Source organism: Gobius niger (assembly GCF_951799975.1).
Source record: "Gobius niger genome assembly, chromosome: 19".
Taxonomy (NCBI): domain Eukaryota; kingdom Metazoa; phylum Chordata; class Actinopteri; order Gobiiformes; family Gobiidae; genus Gobius; species Gobius niger.
This window is the reverse complement of record NC_136870.1, coordinates 22,907,129-22,924,999: the sequence shown is the minus strand read 5'-3', so window position 1 is coordinate 22,924,999 and position 17,871 is coordinate 22,907,129. Positions and strand designations below refer to the sequence as shown.

General features: G+C 39.4%; 1 protein-coding gene and 1 long non-coding RNA gene across 2 annotated transcripts in view; one reads left to right on the top strand and one right to left on the bottom strand.

Moving 5' to 3' along the window:
• Positions 1-17,871, bottom strand: part of LOC306978668 — a 428,827-nt gene that overhangs the window by 188,461 nt on the left and 222,495 nt on the right. The window lies entirely within an intron of this gene.
• anxa11b (annexin A11b) lies at positions 3,821-15,884 on the top strand. Its single transcript, XM_079577242.1, has 15 exons — positions 3,821-3,989; positions 5,852-6,181; positions 7,401-7,438; positions 8,328-8,567; positions 8,647-8,734; positions 8,890-8,984; positions 9,063-9,176; positions 10,734-10,824; positions 11,015-11,094; positions 12,186-12,242; positions 12,331-12,424; positions 12,509-12,604; positions 12,708-12,766; positions 14,300-14,422; positions 15,337-15,884. Exons 2-15 carry the CDS (start codon positions 5,860-5,862, stop codon positions 15,394-15,396), a joined length of 1,557 nt encoding a protein of 518 aa, XP_079433368.1. The 5' UTR covers positions 3,821-3,989; positions 5,852-5,859; the 3' UTR covers positions 15,397-15,884.

Here is a 17,871-nt window from a genome sequence, read left to right as displayed (position 1 = left end):
GAGGCTTGGTCATCTTCATGTCAGGTGGCACGGCCCATATCTGTGCAATCCAGTCTAACTACTCCAGAATTACAACTAGCACTTAAGTTTCTCTTTGGCTTCTTCTGAAATTGAAACTAATCCCGTGACCTCATTAGAAGATATGCAGTTGTATTGTAAAGATAATAACCCATCCCCAGTCCCATGAATATCACCATGGATTTGTTATGAATTTGGTAAAACATTGAATTTAATCACGAATCTCATACAGAAAAGGCTTGCTATAAAATGATCAATTTTATATGCTTTGAAAGTGGAGTGCTTTCATATATTATCCATCCATCCAGCCATCCATTTTCTTTCACTTTCCCGTTTCCGGGTCATGGGGGCAGCTGTTGGAGTTGCCCAAATCACATTGCACCAGCCCCTTATGGCTCCTCTTGCAGGTGGTGGGTCCATAGAAGGACGGCCTCACGATTAACCGGGCCTGTTGGTCTCTCATAAGAGGCTTCTGAACCGCTCTTTGTCTGACCTGTCACCTAAGACCAGTTTGCCATGGGAGACCCTACCAGGGGCACGAAGCCCCGACAACAGAGCCCCCAGGATCATTCGGGTGCTCAAACCCCTCCACCACGTTAAGGTGGCGGTTCCAGGAGGTGCTTTCATATAATAATTCAGAATATCACAGACTGGCATTACACTGTGTGGACAAGTGAGTTTTTGACCATATTGTGTTTTCTTTTCTTCTTCTCATTTTCAAACTCCAAACTGTACAAAAATCAAAGGTTGTTGGATTGAAGTGTCCCATGTAATGGCAATGTACAGGATTATCATGCAGCTATTTTTCCTCACACAAAATGGGATGTTGGTCAGAAGGATGCAGCACTCTTGAAATCTGACACACACACACAAAAAAAATCTTGGGACGCAGCCTCAGAAGTAATATTTTGTTGCCAATAAAATGCCAAGAAAAGACTCAAAATAACTGTCAAAGACCATCCAGTGTGGAGCCACCAGGAAACCATTATCCTGAACTGCTGCCATTTTCAGTAGTTATGACCGACCTGAAGGTGTTCAGAGCTCAGAGACATTGCCAGTGTGAGAAAAGTGTAAATCCCACCACTATTGATCAGACACATTAGCTGGAAAGTCTAGACTGGTTCAGGAATGAGCTAAAGTCAGATTTTTAAAAGGTTTTATTGAAATCCAGAGACTGTCCTGTACCACTGCTTGTAGAAGCATCCTCTAAAAACAGTAGGTTTTCAACTTGTTTTCACTTTCAACTTGAAATGTTCCAACTAACGCATATTTAATAGTCCCTCTCCGCCATCTTGCTGGCGCCAAATTCGAAGCAGAGCTTATACCCAGTACTGTTCCAGCCATGGGCCCATCAATCTTATACAGCGAGAGTCACTTTGATCTCATTGTGCCATGAAACCTTTGAAAGATCTGTCTTTAGATCATTCCTCACGTGAGGACACTGTGCATATAGCCCATACTGTATTTCAAAGGTTTAGTTGCAGTTCTCTAACATTTAGCCAAGTAAACACCTCAACTATATTCATATGATCTTCTATTGTAAAACCTACATGAATATGAATATATAATAACAGGCTATTACAGCTAATTACTGATTGAAGTCACAGGTTAGTTTCCATTTCAAAGAAGGGTAAAGTGAAACTATCTCTTGGAAAAATGACGTTGTTTTGCTGTCCAGCTGATCACAGGTATGGGGTGTGCCACCTGAGAAAGAGAGGACCAATCCTTTATAAGCAGCTGCTTTTGTGATTGCCCCAGTGTGTTAAAGTGGATCTTGGAGCAAGACTTTGGAACAGAAAGAAAATATGAGCAAGGTACGAAACTCAAACTGTTAGTATAAGCAATATTTAGCTGGTTGCATTCGTGAATATATTTTTTAATTATCTCATGCAAAGAACTGAGACCTTGACAAACAATGGTGGATCCTTCAGCCATGATCCAAACTTGGACTGATGCCATCATTTTGTAATCAATAATACAGAGTGGAGCTTTCAGTTTTCGCTATTGATTTGTTTTTAGGCTCAAGACGGAGGCAAAGGCTTGACTCCGTACCGGGGGAAAAAGCAGAGTTTTGGAGAGTATCAGTGTCCCGAATGTAAACGGAAATGGACAAGCTCCCACTCCTGGGCCGACACGGGACAGGGATGCAGAACCTGCCAAGTCCCCATCTACCCCCATGCACAGGTCAGCCTCTAGCTCTGGTTCAGTCCTTTAACTCTGTTGTAATAGTCCTACTTCATCCACCTCTAAACTGCCAATACTTTGAATATTATATAAGGTATGAGTTTATGCATTCATTTTTAGGAATTCAGATTATTACTCAAGTGAGAGCTTTTTGTTAGTTTCCATTCTTTAGTACCGTGGCCCTGAGCATTAACTCACATTAAAAGTGTTAAAAGTGTAGTAGTAGAAATGGTTTGTGATATGATAAGATCGTTGCTCACTTGGTATTGTTATAATATACATAATTAAGCCTGACAAATGGTCAGTGGATCAGCGAGTGGGGAGAAGTGTCTGTATTTTAGCTTTGAGCTGAATTAAATAGAAAGAAAAAAACACAGTGAATCATGACTAATGAGTTCTATATCATTTGTATTGTGTTATCAAGCCCTAGGTATTTATTCTCGGTTTAGTTATTTTCTTGTCTGAACACAGTCGATCGCCATTCTTATTTTAGTCCAGCTTTTCTTTATTACTATTTGGAGCTTAGATCAGTTTATTTTTATTTGTGGACATAAATGGAAATGACTGAACTGAAAATTATGTAATAACTGTTTTTGTTGTTTTTACATAAACAAAAGTAAAACTGTGTGTTCTCCTCCAGCGACCACTGCAGAAGCCCAAAGCCTCGGACGGATCAGACCCAAACAAACAGCATCCTCGACACCTGTGTGGGAAGTGCCAGGCGCTGGGCCGTCCCTGCTCCTGCAGACGCCGTCAGTGACAGCAGGTGACGAGTTTACAGATGAAGGAACTTCTGACTGGTTTCAGATTATATCCGTACTGATATCAGTTATAAAAAATGCATATTTTCTGTTTCAGTTAATTAGCCCATCATATTTCACCAATTTGCATATATTTCTCCTGCCATGTTATTGTGATATTTCTAATTTAAGTGTATTAAAAGTGTACATTTTGTCCATAATTCTTAATAAATAATTTGAAAGATAATGCATGAATGGCCTCCCTCTAGTGTTTTATTGTGGATACTGCATGCAAGGGGTCTCTGAGGTGATGATATTTGCGTTTTAATTAGTATATATTGGATTTTTCTTTCTTTCTTTTCTTTTCTCTTTTTTTTTTTTTTGCATATGGAATCTTTTTTTTTCTCCAAAGAACGTAGTACATTTTTTAATACAATAAAATGTATTATTGATTTATTGTTATCATTATATATTATTATTTTATTTAGCCTATATCTACATTTAGTTGCTATATCAATTTCAATTCTCTGTCTTCCACATGTGACTTACAATAAACCTAACTTTGAACTGTGAATGTTCGACAGTGTGACTTTAATGGAAAAAAATAAACAAAAAATTAATTCAGCATTTTGAACTATTAGCCACGTTTATAATTTCTATTGTTTCGGGGTGTTTTTTGCGCGCATTTTTTTTTTTTTTTTTTTACATCATGCGTAAAGATGTAACAGGTCCTTCGTAAGTTCGTATGTTTTTGATTTTACTGCTCCCTCTGGAGGAGAGAATGCCACATGATGCTGTGACTCCCTGTCCCCATATATATATGTATATATTTCTATGGTCCCCACTGACTGACCAAAGGTTACTGGGGACAGCGGAAACAATGCTCCGGGACCCACCCATCTTGCCCGGGCCGCTATAAACCAAACAGCCCCGTACGCACAAACCCAGCCCCCTTTAACCTACACCACTGCCTTCCTCCGCTGATCTCTGCTGCTGCTGCTTCTGCTCGGCTCTTCCTGGTCCCGCACGCCCTTTTTTTTATTACAAGTAAGTCCAACACATAACACGATACTATCATAACCATTTCCTGCTTTACGTGCAAAAACGTAACATTTTTACTCACAAAACAGTCGCTATGTTACGTAGATATTTTTACGTTACGTCGCTTCGACTAAATCACGATAACGGAAAAAAGTACTTTTGAGCTCATACAACTATTATTCCCTCGTGATAAACTGGTCGAAGGTTAAAAAATATGCAGTTACCAGTGGTTTTGTGCGAGTAAAGCGTTATTTTTAAAGTATTCTACGGTTAAATGTGACTTTTGAAGGAAACGCTGTATTGATGCTAGCTTAACGGCTGGGCTACGTAGGTGGGCTCGAGCGGTTATGCAACAAAAAGTAAAGCCGCTAAATTATAAATATAGAGTGACGTTCAGGTAAATCTGCAGTACTAAGGTGTAGGAGTAAAGGAAAGACGGTGGAGGAGAAAAGGTTTAAAAAAAATGTTGCAAGTCTGTGGTGAGAAATGAGAAGTGAAAAGGCCCCGGGATGCTCAGTCTGTCAAACGGTGCAGCAGTGCTGACCGTAAATTAGCCAAACATCAACGCAGCAGATCAGATCAGGTAGATGCTGGTGTAGCTTTACAACTTTGAGTCACGTAGCGTTGGTATTTTTGCTGTCTTTTTATACAAATGTGGTTGAGTGCCTCTTTATAAAACGGTAAGGCAAATCTGTACTGTATTTAATGGGCTGTTATTTGGGATAGAGAGGCTTAAAATGTTCCTGAGCCACATTTTCACTTGATTAACCTCTTAGCCCCCACCTTAACCGAGCACATTTTATCCAGTTTGGCTTTACTCAAATCTAAAAGCTTCTTATAGCCAGTCTGCCAGTGCCTCATTTGAAAGCTAAGACCCACAAAACATGTCTAAATGGATCTTTTTCCTCGCTTTGTTGCTGTGTTGCTGTTGTTGCTTTTTTATCCTTGTTTTTTGTTGCTCTTTTGTGGCTTTTTTTGGTGATTTTTCGTCCTTGTTTTCGTCACTTCTTTCTTGCATTTTCATCTACCCTTTTGTTGCACTTTTGTGACATTTTGTTGCTGTTTTGACAGGGTTTTTTCCCTCCAAGTTTTTACTTGAGAAATCTGCTTCGTTTAAGCTGGGGTTAAGAGGTTAATTTGTCATATAAAGGTCTGGAAACTTTGCAATCTAATGAATTCAGTAGTTGAATGTGGACCTTGTTCTTCCTCTACTCCATTAGAGTCAATATTTAACTTAATATTCAGTATAGCTACCTCCTGTGGTAGTGCTGTGTGTTTGGATCAAAGACGTGGAACAAAAACCTTTGGAAAGTGAGGAAATTCCTTTTTTTCCCCGCCGATGACATGCCTGGTTGTAGCATTTCGTCTGCTGTGGGTGTGTCTAATATTTATAATTACAGTCTAGGAAATGTTGCTCAACCTTATCTGTTGTAGTGTCTAAAAAAATGTTGAGCAGTTCACACACACACATCATAGTTTAGTCTGATCCAAGCGGTAACAGTGTAGTACAAGTTTGTGGGAACATTGAGTTAGCGATTCCTATTCACTTTCACTTCTAGTAAAATATAAATGTTTTTAAGTTTATCGGAAGGTATTCTGAAAGTGTAAAGTTGTGCAATACCAAATTATTTCTCAGAGGAAACTGAAGGGAGTTCTGCTTTGTAGAGTGTGAGGTAAGGCCTGTAAAAGATACCGATTTTTAAGTTTCATCACTGAGGAACTATCAAGTGTCAAAGGAACTAAGTGTTAGGAACATTTCTTCATCTTTATGTGATAGAGAGACTCTAAGAGCTGCTGAAATCATTGTGACAGTTTTGTAACGTTTTGTTCCACGGCTTTTTTTTAGAACATCTTGTTGTCCATTACAGGTGTTGAGATGAGTTACCCAGGATACCCTCCGGCAGGTGGTTACCCCCCTCAGGGCGGGGGATACCCAGGTGGAGCCTACCCTCCTCAGGCAGGAGGATACCCACCTGCCAGCGGGGGCTACCCCCCTGCTCCTGGAGGTTACCCTCCACAGCCTGGACAATACCCTCAGGCAGGAGGCTACCCACCTCCAGCTGCGGGAGGATACCCCCCAGCTCCAGGAGGATTTCCCCCACAGGCTGGGGGCTACCCTGCAGGAGGATACCCTCCCCAATCAGGAGGGTACCCCCAACAGCCTGGAGCTGCTGGATATCCCGCCATGCCACCGGCAGGTGAGTCTGCTCTACTGGACAAGTTTTATTACTATGGAGAACTGACATGTTAATCAGTGTAAGACCTGACGATGCCTGAAACCATTAGAACTACGTTATTCAGCACTTTTGTGACGACTTAAAAGGAATTATCTGTGACGATTGTATATAGTGGTATACAGTGGTGGAAGAAGTACTCAATATTCTTAAGTGAAAGTGCAGATACAGGAAGTAGAAATATCTGATCAAATGTTTACTCAAGTAAAAGTATAAAAGTAAGCATTGTAAAATGTACTTCATCAGTAAAAAGTAAAAGTATTAGTTTAATGTGCATGTTTTTTGTTGTATAATTTGAATCAAACCAGGTCTACAAAATGAGTAAACCTCTAAATTAGATCAAAACAGGAACTAAACTAAACCAAGTCCAAATTGGGACTAAACCAATTCATTGTACAGAGGTCACTTTTAAAATAAAATACTTTTACTTTTAACCCAATTTTAAAATGTAGTGGAGTAGAAAGTACAGATACAGGCTCTAAAGTGTAGTGAAGTAAAAGTACAAAGTATTCATCATAAAGTTTACTTAATTAAAGCAAAAGTACCTAGAATTTGTACTTTTTACTTTGTTACTTTTAACCACTGATGATGTAAGTTCTTGAACGGCTCAAATGACTGATTGTAAATGTAATTAGTTTGAGGCTTCATAACAAAGTAACTTTAATTTTGGCTCCAGTGGTGGATGTTTTTCAGCGCCCTGTCACATGCTCCGGAGGGATTCCCTCTGTTTGTCTTTTCGGTCGTTGTCAGGGAAAATATGACTCGCCCACTGAACACTAAAGACATGTGTAAAGTGCAAACACATGAGTCCAGAGCCGGGACTGACTCATCCTAAACCTCACATGACTGAGACGGTGAACTTTAGCCTATGACAAACCTCACTGGGAACTTCTAACACATCTGAGGTTGTGCAGTTATTTATACTCTATTTATACTAAATATTTAATATACTAAAATCATTGATGCGATTGTGATTAATATTGTTTGTTCTTTGCCAGTGAGTGAGCGTTTGTAATACGTTTAAGAGAATGTATAACAAAAATAAATAATTGCTCTCATAATTATCATGCCAGTGGTTTGTTTTTTTGTAGATTTATCAAAAAATCTGTCCAGCTTGTTCTATAGGAGCAGGACGTGTAAATAAAGGGCAGTAATGACTCTTGTGCTAATATTGTTTTTTCAGGTGGAGGCTGGGGATCAGCTCCTGGTGGATATGGAGCGGTAAGTCTAGTCTTCTGCATGTGAGCTCTATTCTAAATCTATTCATGGATTTCAGTCACTTTTTCTAGTGGGCAACAATGAAATGAGTATAATTTTTGTAATTTTATTTTTTCCATCACTGTGACCTTAGTCATAACACTACTTCGCTTGAAACCCATGGATAAGTTGTGTTCAAAAGAAGCCACAGTTTATCATTTAGGTGGAGGCTTCTCGAAATGCTATGTTTTGTCCTGGTTTATGGTTATTATCTCTGTAATTACTGTGCCAATGCACGGGAAAAGAAAACTGGCACAAAGTCCTGTCTGCAAAAATGAAATGAGGTGAAATGGAGGCAGGGTTTGGAATAGAATGTTGAAAACTGGTACGTTAAAAAAAGTAAAACAGTAGGGGGGGAAAACATGGAACAACTTTTTTAAGAGCTGCTGGGTCTCTGCTAACACACTGTTGTGTTCTTAAGCTCTTATGTGAACAATAACTCAAGTATTTATTTATGTTTTAATCTAAATTTTCTTTTCCCAATCCCAGAAATGTAGTAAAGCTAGCAAAGTAAAGTCCAATTCAGGAAAAAATTTAAACATATGTGGATTATCTGTCCTCACTGCAAAAAGTCATATCTTCATGAGTTGTAATGACTGTAATAAAGAATATTTTATTTATATTGTAAGTAGAAAATTCCATTGGCAGATTATCATACTTACTTTCTCAAATCAAGGGCAAATATACTTATTTCAAGTTCTGTTTTCAGATTACTTTTTGTACAATGGTGAATTGCTTATAGAAATATTGGCCCTGCCCTCTGAGATTAAGACTTCGTATCTGGCCTTGACTCCTGTCGTAAAGTCATTAATATCTCAGCGTCGTTAAACTGACGGCTTTCTTGTGTTTGCAGCCGGGAGGAGCTCCACAGGGTTATCCCACTGGCCCCGCCCCGGGACAAAACTACCCAGCAGGCCCTGCACCAGGACAAAATTACCCAGCAGGCCCTGCACCGGGACAGAATTACCCAGCAGGCCCTGCACCGGGACAGAATTACCCAGCAGGCCCTGCCCCGGGACAGAATTACCCAGCAGCTCCAGGCTCTTCCAACCCGGGGTATGGAGGGGGGCACCCACAGGCTCCGGCTTTCCCTGTGAGAACGTTTGCCTTCAGTGAAAAATGATCTTCTCAAGCTTTAACGTTCTAATGACAATTACATTATGAACTTTCAGAAAGGATACCGGGGTGCGATCAAAGACTATCCTGGGGCTGACCCGCTGAGGGACGTTGAGGTGCTTCGTAAAGCCATGAAGGGTTTTGGTAAGACAATAAATGCAACACACAATGGAAGCAGAATGTTGCTGTTGGTGCTATGTTTGCTTTGTGTTTAATGTGGGGATTTATTTCCTGTCCTTGTTTTTCTCCACACATCTGTACAACCACAAACAGATTCTCATTTCCTTTGTTCTTCATAGGAACGGATGAAAACGCCATTATCGAGCTCCTCGGAAACCGAACCAGTAAGCAGCGCGTTCCAATGGTGGCCGCGTACAAAACCACTTACGGGAAGGTACTTGGCTTTCCTCTCTGTCTAAAAGAGTCTTTTTCTCTTATAAATATGCTGATCTATTCTGTTTTCTCTTCTCAGGATTTATTTAAAGACTTGAAATCGGAGTTGACTGGAAACTTCGAGGACCTGGTGCTGGCCATGCTCATGACTCCAACGAAGTTCGATGCAGCTGAAATCAGAGAGGCCATAAAGGTACGACAAGAAGACAGACTTACCAACGGTTTCGTATAATGCTCCTTGCACTCCAACCAGGGGGAATTATGATAACACAGGAGGAACATACTACAGTCTAATAGGATTTTCCATCGTAGACATCGTCCATTTGGGCCTGTAGTAAATGATAAATAACTTGAGACATATTTTTTATAAACCATGTTTTGAAGGCACTTTATTCATTTTTTTGCACAAATGTGGGACAAAGCAGAAGTATCTCACACCCATTGTGTCGATGCTGCTTTGTGATCTGTTGTCTGTTTGCTTTTACCCATCACAAAACTATACTGTATATAAACATTAATTAAAATAATTATTATTATTTATTATTTAGTCACATGATCACCAAATAGATGGCCAGGGGTCCAGACAGCTCATCTCAAAACAGTTTTCTATGCTGTTAATATAAAATATGAATTCAATTTGATGTAACAAACGCTGCTGTTCTGTAGGTGACAGCTGATTGTTTCTTTAACACATTGAGTGCCAAAAAGGGAAAAAAATGTTTTTGCTGGGGGGTTTTAAACTGCAAAACAAGACACTCTCTATTCTACCTTATGTGTGGTTTTGGTAGCTCTGTGATGAACAGAAGTGCAACAAATGATGATCAAAAACTGGTGAAGAGGCAGGATCTGGACATTTCATATATATTATTGCGTTACTTTTCTCTCTTTTTTTTAGTCAGAGGGGGCGTTGTGTTGCAAAGAGATAAAAACAGTTGAGTTTTTAAATGGTTATAATTGGTCCAAGGACGGCTGAGAAACATCCTGTTAAAGTCTTCAATCCGAGAACCAGGCTGTTTAAATGCACACGCGGTGATTGCCAAAAGCGATCAATAACATGTGGGATTTCAAAACGTGTCAACTATGTTGTCCTTAAAAATTGACTTGAAAGGAATATATTTAGGCATTTGCCTCTTCCTATAACGTTACTGTACGTCGAGAGAGGAGGAGGAGAGAGGAGGAGAGAGGAGGAGGAGAGAGGAGTTAATCAGAAAGGAGAGTGTTTGATAAAATACTAATTATCTCCGAATCTAGAAAAAAAAACAGTGATTTTGAGAGAGAGCTTAGATTTTCGTCTTTCAAACGAGACATAGCATGTGTCCATAGCTATAACATAGAATACGCTGTGGTACTACAAATATCATGAAAAATGGTCTGGATTGTTGGCACTGCTAAACAGCGCGGAACTTAATGTGTTAAGTATTTTTTGTTCCTGTTGGCAATTTTGGCTGGTCTTGTCCTAATGTGTTTTAGAAGACAAGAAGAGAAAGGAAACTGAGCACATGAGCAAAATGATAAACTTAAAAGATCCCTTACATCTTCTGCAGCAGTGGTGGAAATGCCAGTAATTCTAGTTTGGGGTTTGTGGTCGGTCTAATCCATGTTTGAGTCATCCCACTAAAAAAAAGAAAAATGAACACGGATGTCACAACAGAGCAAACAAGTCACAACATGGACCGCAGTGCTTTTCAGTAATGGGAAAATGTTTTACAGGTTTTAATGAACAGTTATTTAATCTATATTTGTCCTTTAGGGCGCTGGAACGGACGAAGCCTGTCTCATTGAAATCCTGTCGTCTCGCTCCAACGCGGAGATTATTGAGATCAGCAAGATCTACAAATCAGGTAATTCACAAAGCAGAGAGACGGAAAGTCTTCAGGAATTTCTTCAGACAGTACCGTAATTCTTTCTAAAGCATTATAGAAACAATGCTGCTTGTGACCCGGTGTAGACTTGCTCATGTGCTGCGTGTTTGCATGACTCTCGGCACATTCAAATCGTTTTTATTTCCCTAACCCTCTCTTTCTCTCTCAGAGTACGGGAAGACTTTGGAGGACGCCATCAGCAGCGACACGTCCGGTCACTTCAGGAGGCTCCTGATCTCTCTGTCTCAGGTACAAAAACCAAAGTCATTTGTTTGCGGTGTCTGTAAATGTTTGGGAGTAAAGTGCAGTTTATTGACTACAACATTGGCTCTCAAAACCTCCACACCAACTTGGCCGACCACAGCAAGAGATACTTTACTTTTCACAAAAAAGTAGGGGCTAAAGCAGAGCTACACTTTCACTAGTTCACTGTATGTCAGAATGAGAAACGGTAATTTCAAAAAAGGGATTAAAAAGCAACGAAAGCTTGACAAAAACACAGCAAAAAGCAATGAAAAAGCAACAAAAACAGACAAATACATAAGAAAAAAGCGACAAATAAAGAGACGAAAACACGTCAAAAATGCTTCAAAAATGTGACAAATATGTGGCTACAAAATGACCCAAAAGCCACTGAACATTTTTGAAAAAAGAAGCAGAAAAAAATATGAATGTATGGTTATTTTAAGGCTCTTTTTTGGAGTGTGCATTTTTTGACATTGACATTTTTTTAATTGTAGGATCACATGAAGGTTAAACCAAGAGTAAACTACATGCAACCCCCTCCTAAACCAGAACCAAATTTAAACAAGCATGATTGTACACTAGAAGAATCTCAATTTGAGAAACAGAGAATATTGAAAAAGTCAAAAATAAGCCAATTCTCTGACTAGGGCCTACCCTCAAATCTTTTCATTACCAGTACTTCAATGATACTTGGTTTACTATAACAGCACCTGAATTATACTTTTTCTAAACCTAAAATGACCCACTTGGCATCAAAACTTGCTAACTAAAGAAAAATATTTAATGCTTCGGTACCAGTTTTTAGCACATATTACCATTCTAGTATCGTTTAAGTGCACGCAGCTCTAGCTACGACTCTGTTTTCAACCATATCCTATCTTTACCATTGCCGTTACCACATCCTGTCCTAACGAAGCTAAAGATATATTCAAAATTGTATCTCCCCTTCTCTTCTGCAGAACATTGTAGTGAAGGTTATTTGTAGTTTGTAATTTTTTAAGCCTCAAATAACTCTTTAAAAACCATTGTGTGCTTGGAAAAGCCTCGGAAATAAAAATGTGACCCAAAATGACCATGTATATTTTCCACTCCAGGGTAACCGGGATGAGAGGGAGACTGTGGACATCTCCTTGGCCAAACAGGACGCCCAGGTAACTCCTATATTGATTATCCTTATAAATCAAACATATCATTCATGGACACCTCCTGACCAATCGCTTTGTGTCGCCTCTTCTTCAGAAACTTTACGCCGCCGGAGAGAACAAAGTTGGCACAGATGAATCCCAGTTTAACGCTATTCTCTGTGCTCGCAGCAAACCCCACCTCCGAGCAGGTTTGTCGAATATCACTTTTTAAAGCCAGTTCGTTCATTTTTGACAGACATGACAGTTAACCCTCGTGTCGTAATATTCCCCAGTGTTTCAGGAGTACCAGCAGATGTGCGGCAGAGACATCGAGAAGAGCATCTTACGGGAGTTTTCCGGGAACGTGGAGTCTGGCATGGTCGCTGTGGGTACGTATTTGACTTTAGCTTGAGTTAAATGCATGTGAAATCACACCTACTGCAAGGTATTTAAGTATTTTCCTTAAAATGACTAATATCTTTCTTTTTCTAGTGAAGTGCATCAAGAACACTCCGGGCTACTTCGCAGAGAGGCTGCACAAGGCCATGGCGGTAAGGACAACTCTTTTTAAACATTTGTCAAGTGACTAAAACATTTTTATTGTATGTGTGGGCATGGCACATCACTAAGGAAAATCCCTTAACCTTTTAACCCCCACTTTAACCGAGCACATTCTCTCCAGTTCAGCTTCACCCAAATCTAAAAGCTTCTCGACTGGAGCTCACAGACTAAAGGCCTGTTTGTTTGTCGCCTCATTTGAAAGCTATTTGTTGTGTTTTTGTTGCCTACTTTTCACATTTTTGTCACACTTTCTTGAGCTTTTTTTCAAGAAGCTTTTAGATTTGAGTCAAGCTGAACTGGAAAAAATGCGCTTCGTCAAATTGGAGATTGAGAGGTAAACAGAAAACAGTGCAGAATAATGCCTTTATCGCCAGCATAATGTGGCTGTTGTTTTAGCAGGTGAGTAAGCCACAGTTGGAGAGGAGATGGGGCCCAGTCGGTCACAGACTGGTGGATTGTCCGTATTTCTTTACTGTGCTGTGTGTCGTCAGTTTACCCGGTGTTTGCATTCTGGAAAGTAGAAGTGTGCATTGTGTGTAGCCTGGCCAGCCAGCCTCTCCTGCTTTCTGTCTGACAGCTGGAGAGGCTGTGGGTTTGCTCGCAGCCAAAAATAAAACCCATTGGGCCAGCTCTTGGCGAATAATTTTCCGAGTCGCGGAGATATGCGCCATTCGCCTCCACCACCTGTGAGAGGGCGTCACAAGAGGAGGTGACTGCACTGATGGGAACACCGCTGACATTCATTTCCTTGTTTACATTGTGCTGCCTTGCGTTCTTTATTAACCCTTAGGCTCTCACAGGTCAAACTACAAACTTTATTTACCCCATCGTGAGCTAAACAATGTTCACATCTCGAAAAAGATAAAAAGAGATACAGAGTCCACTAAATGTCACGCTATCGTTTTGAGACACAAGATCGGACCCATTATGTTTTCCAATCAATAATGTGATTTGTAACGCAGCACTCAAAAGCCGAAGACTCTTAAATACAAGTGAGAGAAGTTATAAAGTTTGTGATTTCAAATAGTTCAGCGGTTCACCTGTTGATTTTGCAGAAGAGGGAAATGTTTTTTAGTTAAGTTTAATTTTTTAATTTTTTTTGCCATTTTGCGTTTTTGTCACGCTTTTTTGTCACTTTTTGATCACTCTTTTGTCACGTTTTTGTTGCTCTTTGTTGCATTGCATCCTTATTTTCTGTTCATTTTTGTTGCTATTTTGACACTTTTTCAAGAAGCTTTTAAATTAATTCGTCTGTCAATCACACCCTTCAGAACTCCAGCAGATAACACAAACAACCATATTACACGTCTTTATAAAGAATAGGAAAAACTTGTAGTCTTGCTGGCCAGGCTACGTTGTACACTGGCCTTTTAATTACATTTTTGACAAATGCTAAAATTTCGGGTCTCTCCCAACTTTCTCAGGACATCTGATCTTCAGCGTCGAAAAGACTATTCTAAATGAATGTTCTATATGAATATACAGTATGTTGAATATGAATGTTCTGTCTGATGTGTTGCCAGGGGGCAGGCACTAAGGACAGGACCCTGATCCGGATCATGGTGTCCCGCTCCGAGGTGGACATGCTGGACATCAGACAGGAGTATCTGAAGCACTATGGGAAATCCCTCTACACCCACATCTCAGTGAGTTCTGCCTTTACCACAAGCATCTGACCCTCTCCTCTGCCCCATCTGCTAATCCTATCACTGCCCCCCTTCTCTTTGTTTTTAACCACGTTTTAAAGTTTGATTTACTCACCTCAAGGGCTCAAAATGATCGCCCCTCCCTTCAATATTTGTGTTCAAGTCTATAGACCTTTGCCACACTCTATGCCAGCCTTACGCCCTCTGCTGGTGCATTTTAATTTCAAGATTCATGACAACAATATTCCTGTTTCGATTTCTCTAATAGGTTAGCCGTGGGGTATTAAATCATTTAAAAAGTATTACATTTGATCATGCCAAATGTAAGACCTTAAAAGCATTAGATTGAACAAAAAAAGCGTTGCCTTTTCAGTGCATGGGTCTTACTATTTCTTTAATCCTTGCGTTAAAATTAGCCGTGTAATTGGTTCTGTCCAGGAGATGGTTAGAGCGAAGTCCTAGCTTTAGCTCTACAGGACTGATATACCAGGGTTTGGTCTGAAACCGACTGAAATACTGCCCACTCTTGATAAATTACTTAATCTAACCAACTTGGTCTAAAAATGCATAAAATACATTTGTTAAACTGCCCAACTATATCCTTCTGCTTATACCAACTTAATTATTTTGACTAGAAACGAATTTCATCCTTATTAGCCTATCATTTAGATTTTTATTTATTATTTAATGTATTTAAAAGAACGAGAACGCCACGATATTGGCATTAAATTTCACCATGATGGCATAAAAAAGGTATTAAAAAAGTATTACATTTCACTAGGCCAAAGCTGGAGCTGCCCTGTCTAAGTTATACAACAAAATATGCCAAAGTTAATGTGTTCTTGCTATTCTCCTGTTCCCCTTACTGCACACGTAGACATTTTGAAACTGAAATTGAACATGTTTTTCTTTAGGGGGACACGTCTGGTGACTACAAGAAGCTGCTGCTGAAACTCTGTGGTGGAAACGACTAAAGCGAAAGAGCGAAAGAGCCGACCCCTCAGTAAAACCGCCAGGTCACAGCCAGACCTTTATGCATGCAGTTAATTTTGTATTGTGTCAAAATAGTCGAATGCCAAATAGTGGATATATTTTGTACTTGCAGATTTATAAATGTTCTCTATAGACAGAAGGAGTGACTAACAAAAAGCCCATCTATATTCATTTTGTTAACACATTTACAGCGAACGAAACGTGCGAGGATTGAAAGAAGAGGATCATTGGTTTATTCCATTGTTTACATAAAACAAGTGGTCAACTATTTCAAATCTCAACTCACACAGCCATATTTTTATTCATTTATATTTTGACACAATATTTGTCTTTTTACATCTATTAATCAATTATCAACAGTAAACATGAAGTAACATTTCATCCGCCTTTTACTCCCTTTAATGTTTTTGAATGTAAGCTCGCGTTTAGCACTGACGATAACAAATATCATGAATAACTTTTTTCACCCCCTCCATCTGCTTCTGCCTTCTTCTGCGATGCTTTTATGTTCAAGGTAAAGCAATTGGGGCTCCTTTATAGACACACAAAAACACATAACAATTTATATATTTTTTATTGTAGTACATATAGTCGATTTGACTCTAAACACAACAATAATACCCTCTGTGTAAGGGTAAGGTTATAATGCAAGTCAATACAGAATATATATTTTAAAATCAGCCACGAAAAAAAATAAGACTATTAAAGCTGCAACGACTGAATTTAAAAAAAAATCGGCAGCTAAAAATTATGATTATTATGTATATTAAAAAAAAAAAGATGTATTATTCTTTATATCATTTTAATCTTGATTGCTGCTTGACGATCCATCTATGCAAATGTCCCGTCTACATCTTGTAATGTCGTTTACTGTGGCCTTTTTGTGAACGCTGCATATCCAAAGCTGCAAAATTATCTATGCTGTGCCTTTGATTCAAAACAATCGCCGCTATAAAAGTAATATATTTTTATCCATGTCAAATTACCTTAACATGAAAAACAAAAAGTTGTGTTAATTAATGACTCGATTAGTCAGTCAAAGATCTATTTTTTAGAGCGTAATGCTAAATCTCCCACCACTTGTATGACGAAAGGTTTTTTCTGCTTCCTTCACGTGTGCTACGCATCACTGTATTACAAGCGTCCCGCCAGTAGAGGGCGCCATGTGTCTCGTGTATTCCACTGCTGTAGCCTTTCTATGCGCTAACCCGACTCCTCCTTATAAAAGTGTAATAGTGAGTCTAAATATAAGCCCTTTTAGTTCGCTAACGTTTTGGATAAAGCAGAGAGTGGTCTAAATAAATGATTTTTGCTTGAAATTGTCTTTGGGTTTTTGTGCTACACTTAGATTTGGATATTTCTGAAAGAGAGTCCTTATATAAAAGCAAATGTACACAGCCTTTTCTTATTATGACATATTGTAGCTAAAACGCTAACTTTCAAATGTGCAAAAGTTCTGTTTTAGTCACAATTTTCCTTCTTTGGTTCCATTTCAGCCTTGTTTTTGGCTTGGTTTAGTCTTATGTGACAAGTTGATGAAAAACCAAACTGCTTATGATTTTTGTTAGACATTAATGGAGCTTGCTGTGCTGACAAAAAAAATTTATCAGGAAAATCCCTTATAAAGACATGACATAAACTTTAGCAGGAGTGGGTACGTCTCCAGCTCGTCTCCATGACGATGTCGACCAAAGGCAGAAGAATTTGAGATTTAAACAGGTTAGGTTCTCATCCAAATCCATTCTCTGATTACCCACTGGAGTTATAGCATTTTCTGTGTTGAGCTGGTCATTTGGAGCATGTTTTGTATTGATGGCAACAGTATAGTCCAAAATGTTACGCAGTGTGCTTTTAACCTGTTTTCTGCCAATTTAGTTTGGGAGTTATAGAGTTATTTTCTCAGCTTATGCAAATCTCAAAGCCTACAGATCAGTGTTATACCTCAGTAAAAAGCCAAGACCTTATAGTTTCTAAAGATATGTGTAAGATCTGTGTGAGTGAAACACAACTTTCATCATATTTGCTGTCCCTAACCCTAAACATAATCCTAAACCTGACCCTAAATCCCTGATCGGGAGCGGAAGGCAAGTAACAGGCTAAGCCAATGAAAAATACTCTGTACTTTTAAAGGAACAGGCCACCGTTTTCCATACTGTGATATGTTCTTACCTAAGCTTGGACAAGTTGATGCGCACCTGTATGGGTCTTTGCGCGTGCCCTCAGTCACGCAAAACCACCAAAGATGTTGTTAGCATTTGGCCTCTCCAACCTGTTTGGAGCTATAGGAATACATTGGAAGTTGGAAGCGACCACGCTCCTCCACGAGCACAAATACCAGGTATCAACTCGTCTAAGCTCAGGTAAGAACATATCTCAGTATGGAAAAACGGTGGCCTGTTCCTTTAAGATCTGAACTCCCTAAACCACTCTTTCACAACGTGAGCCTGATGAATCCT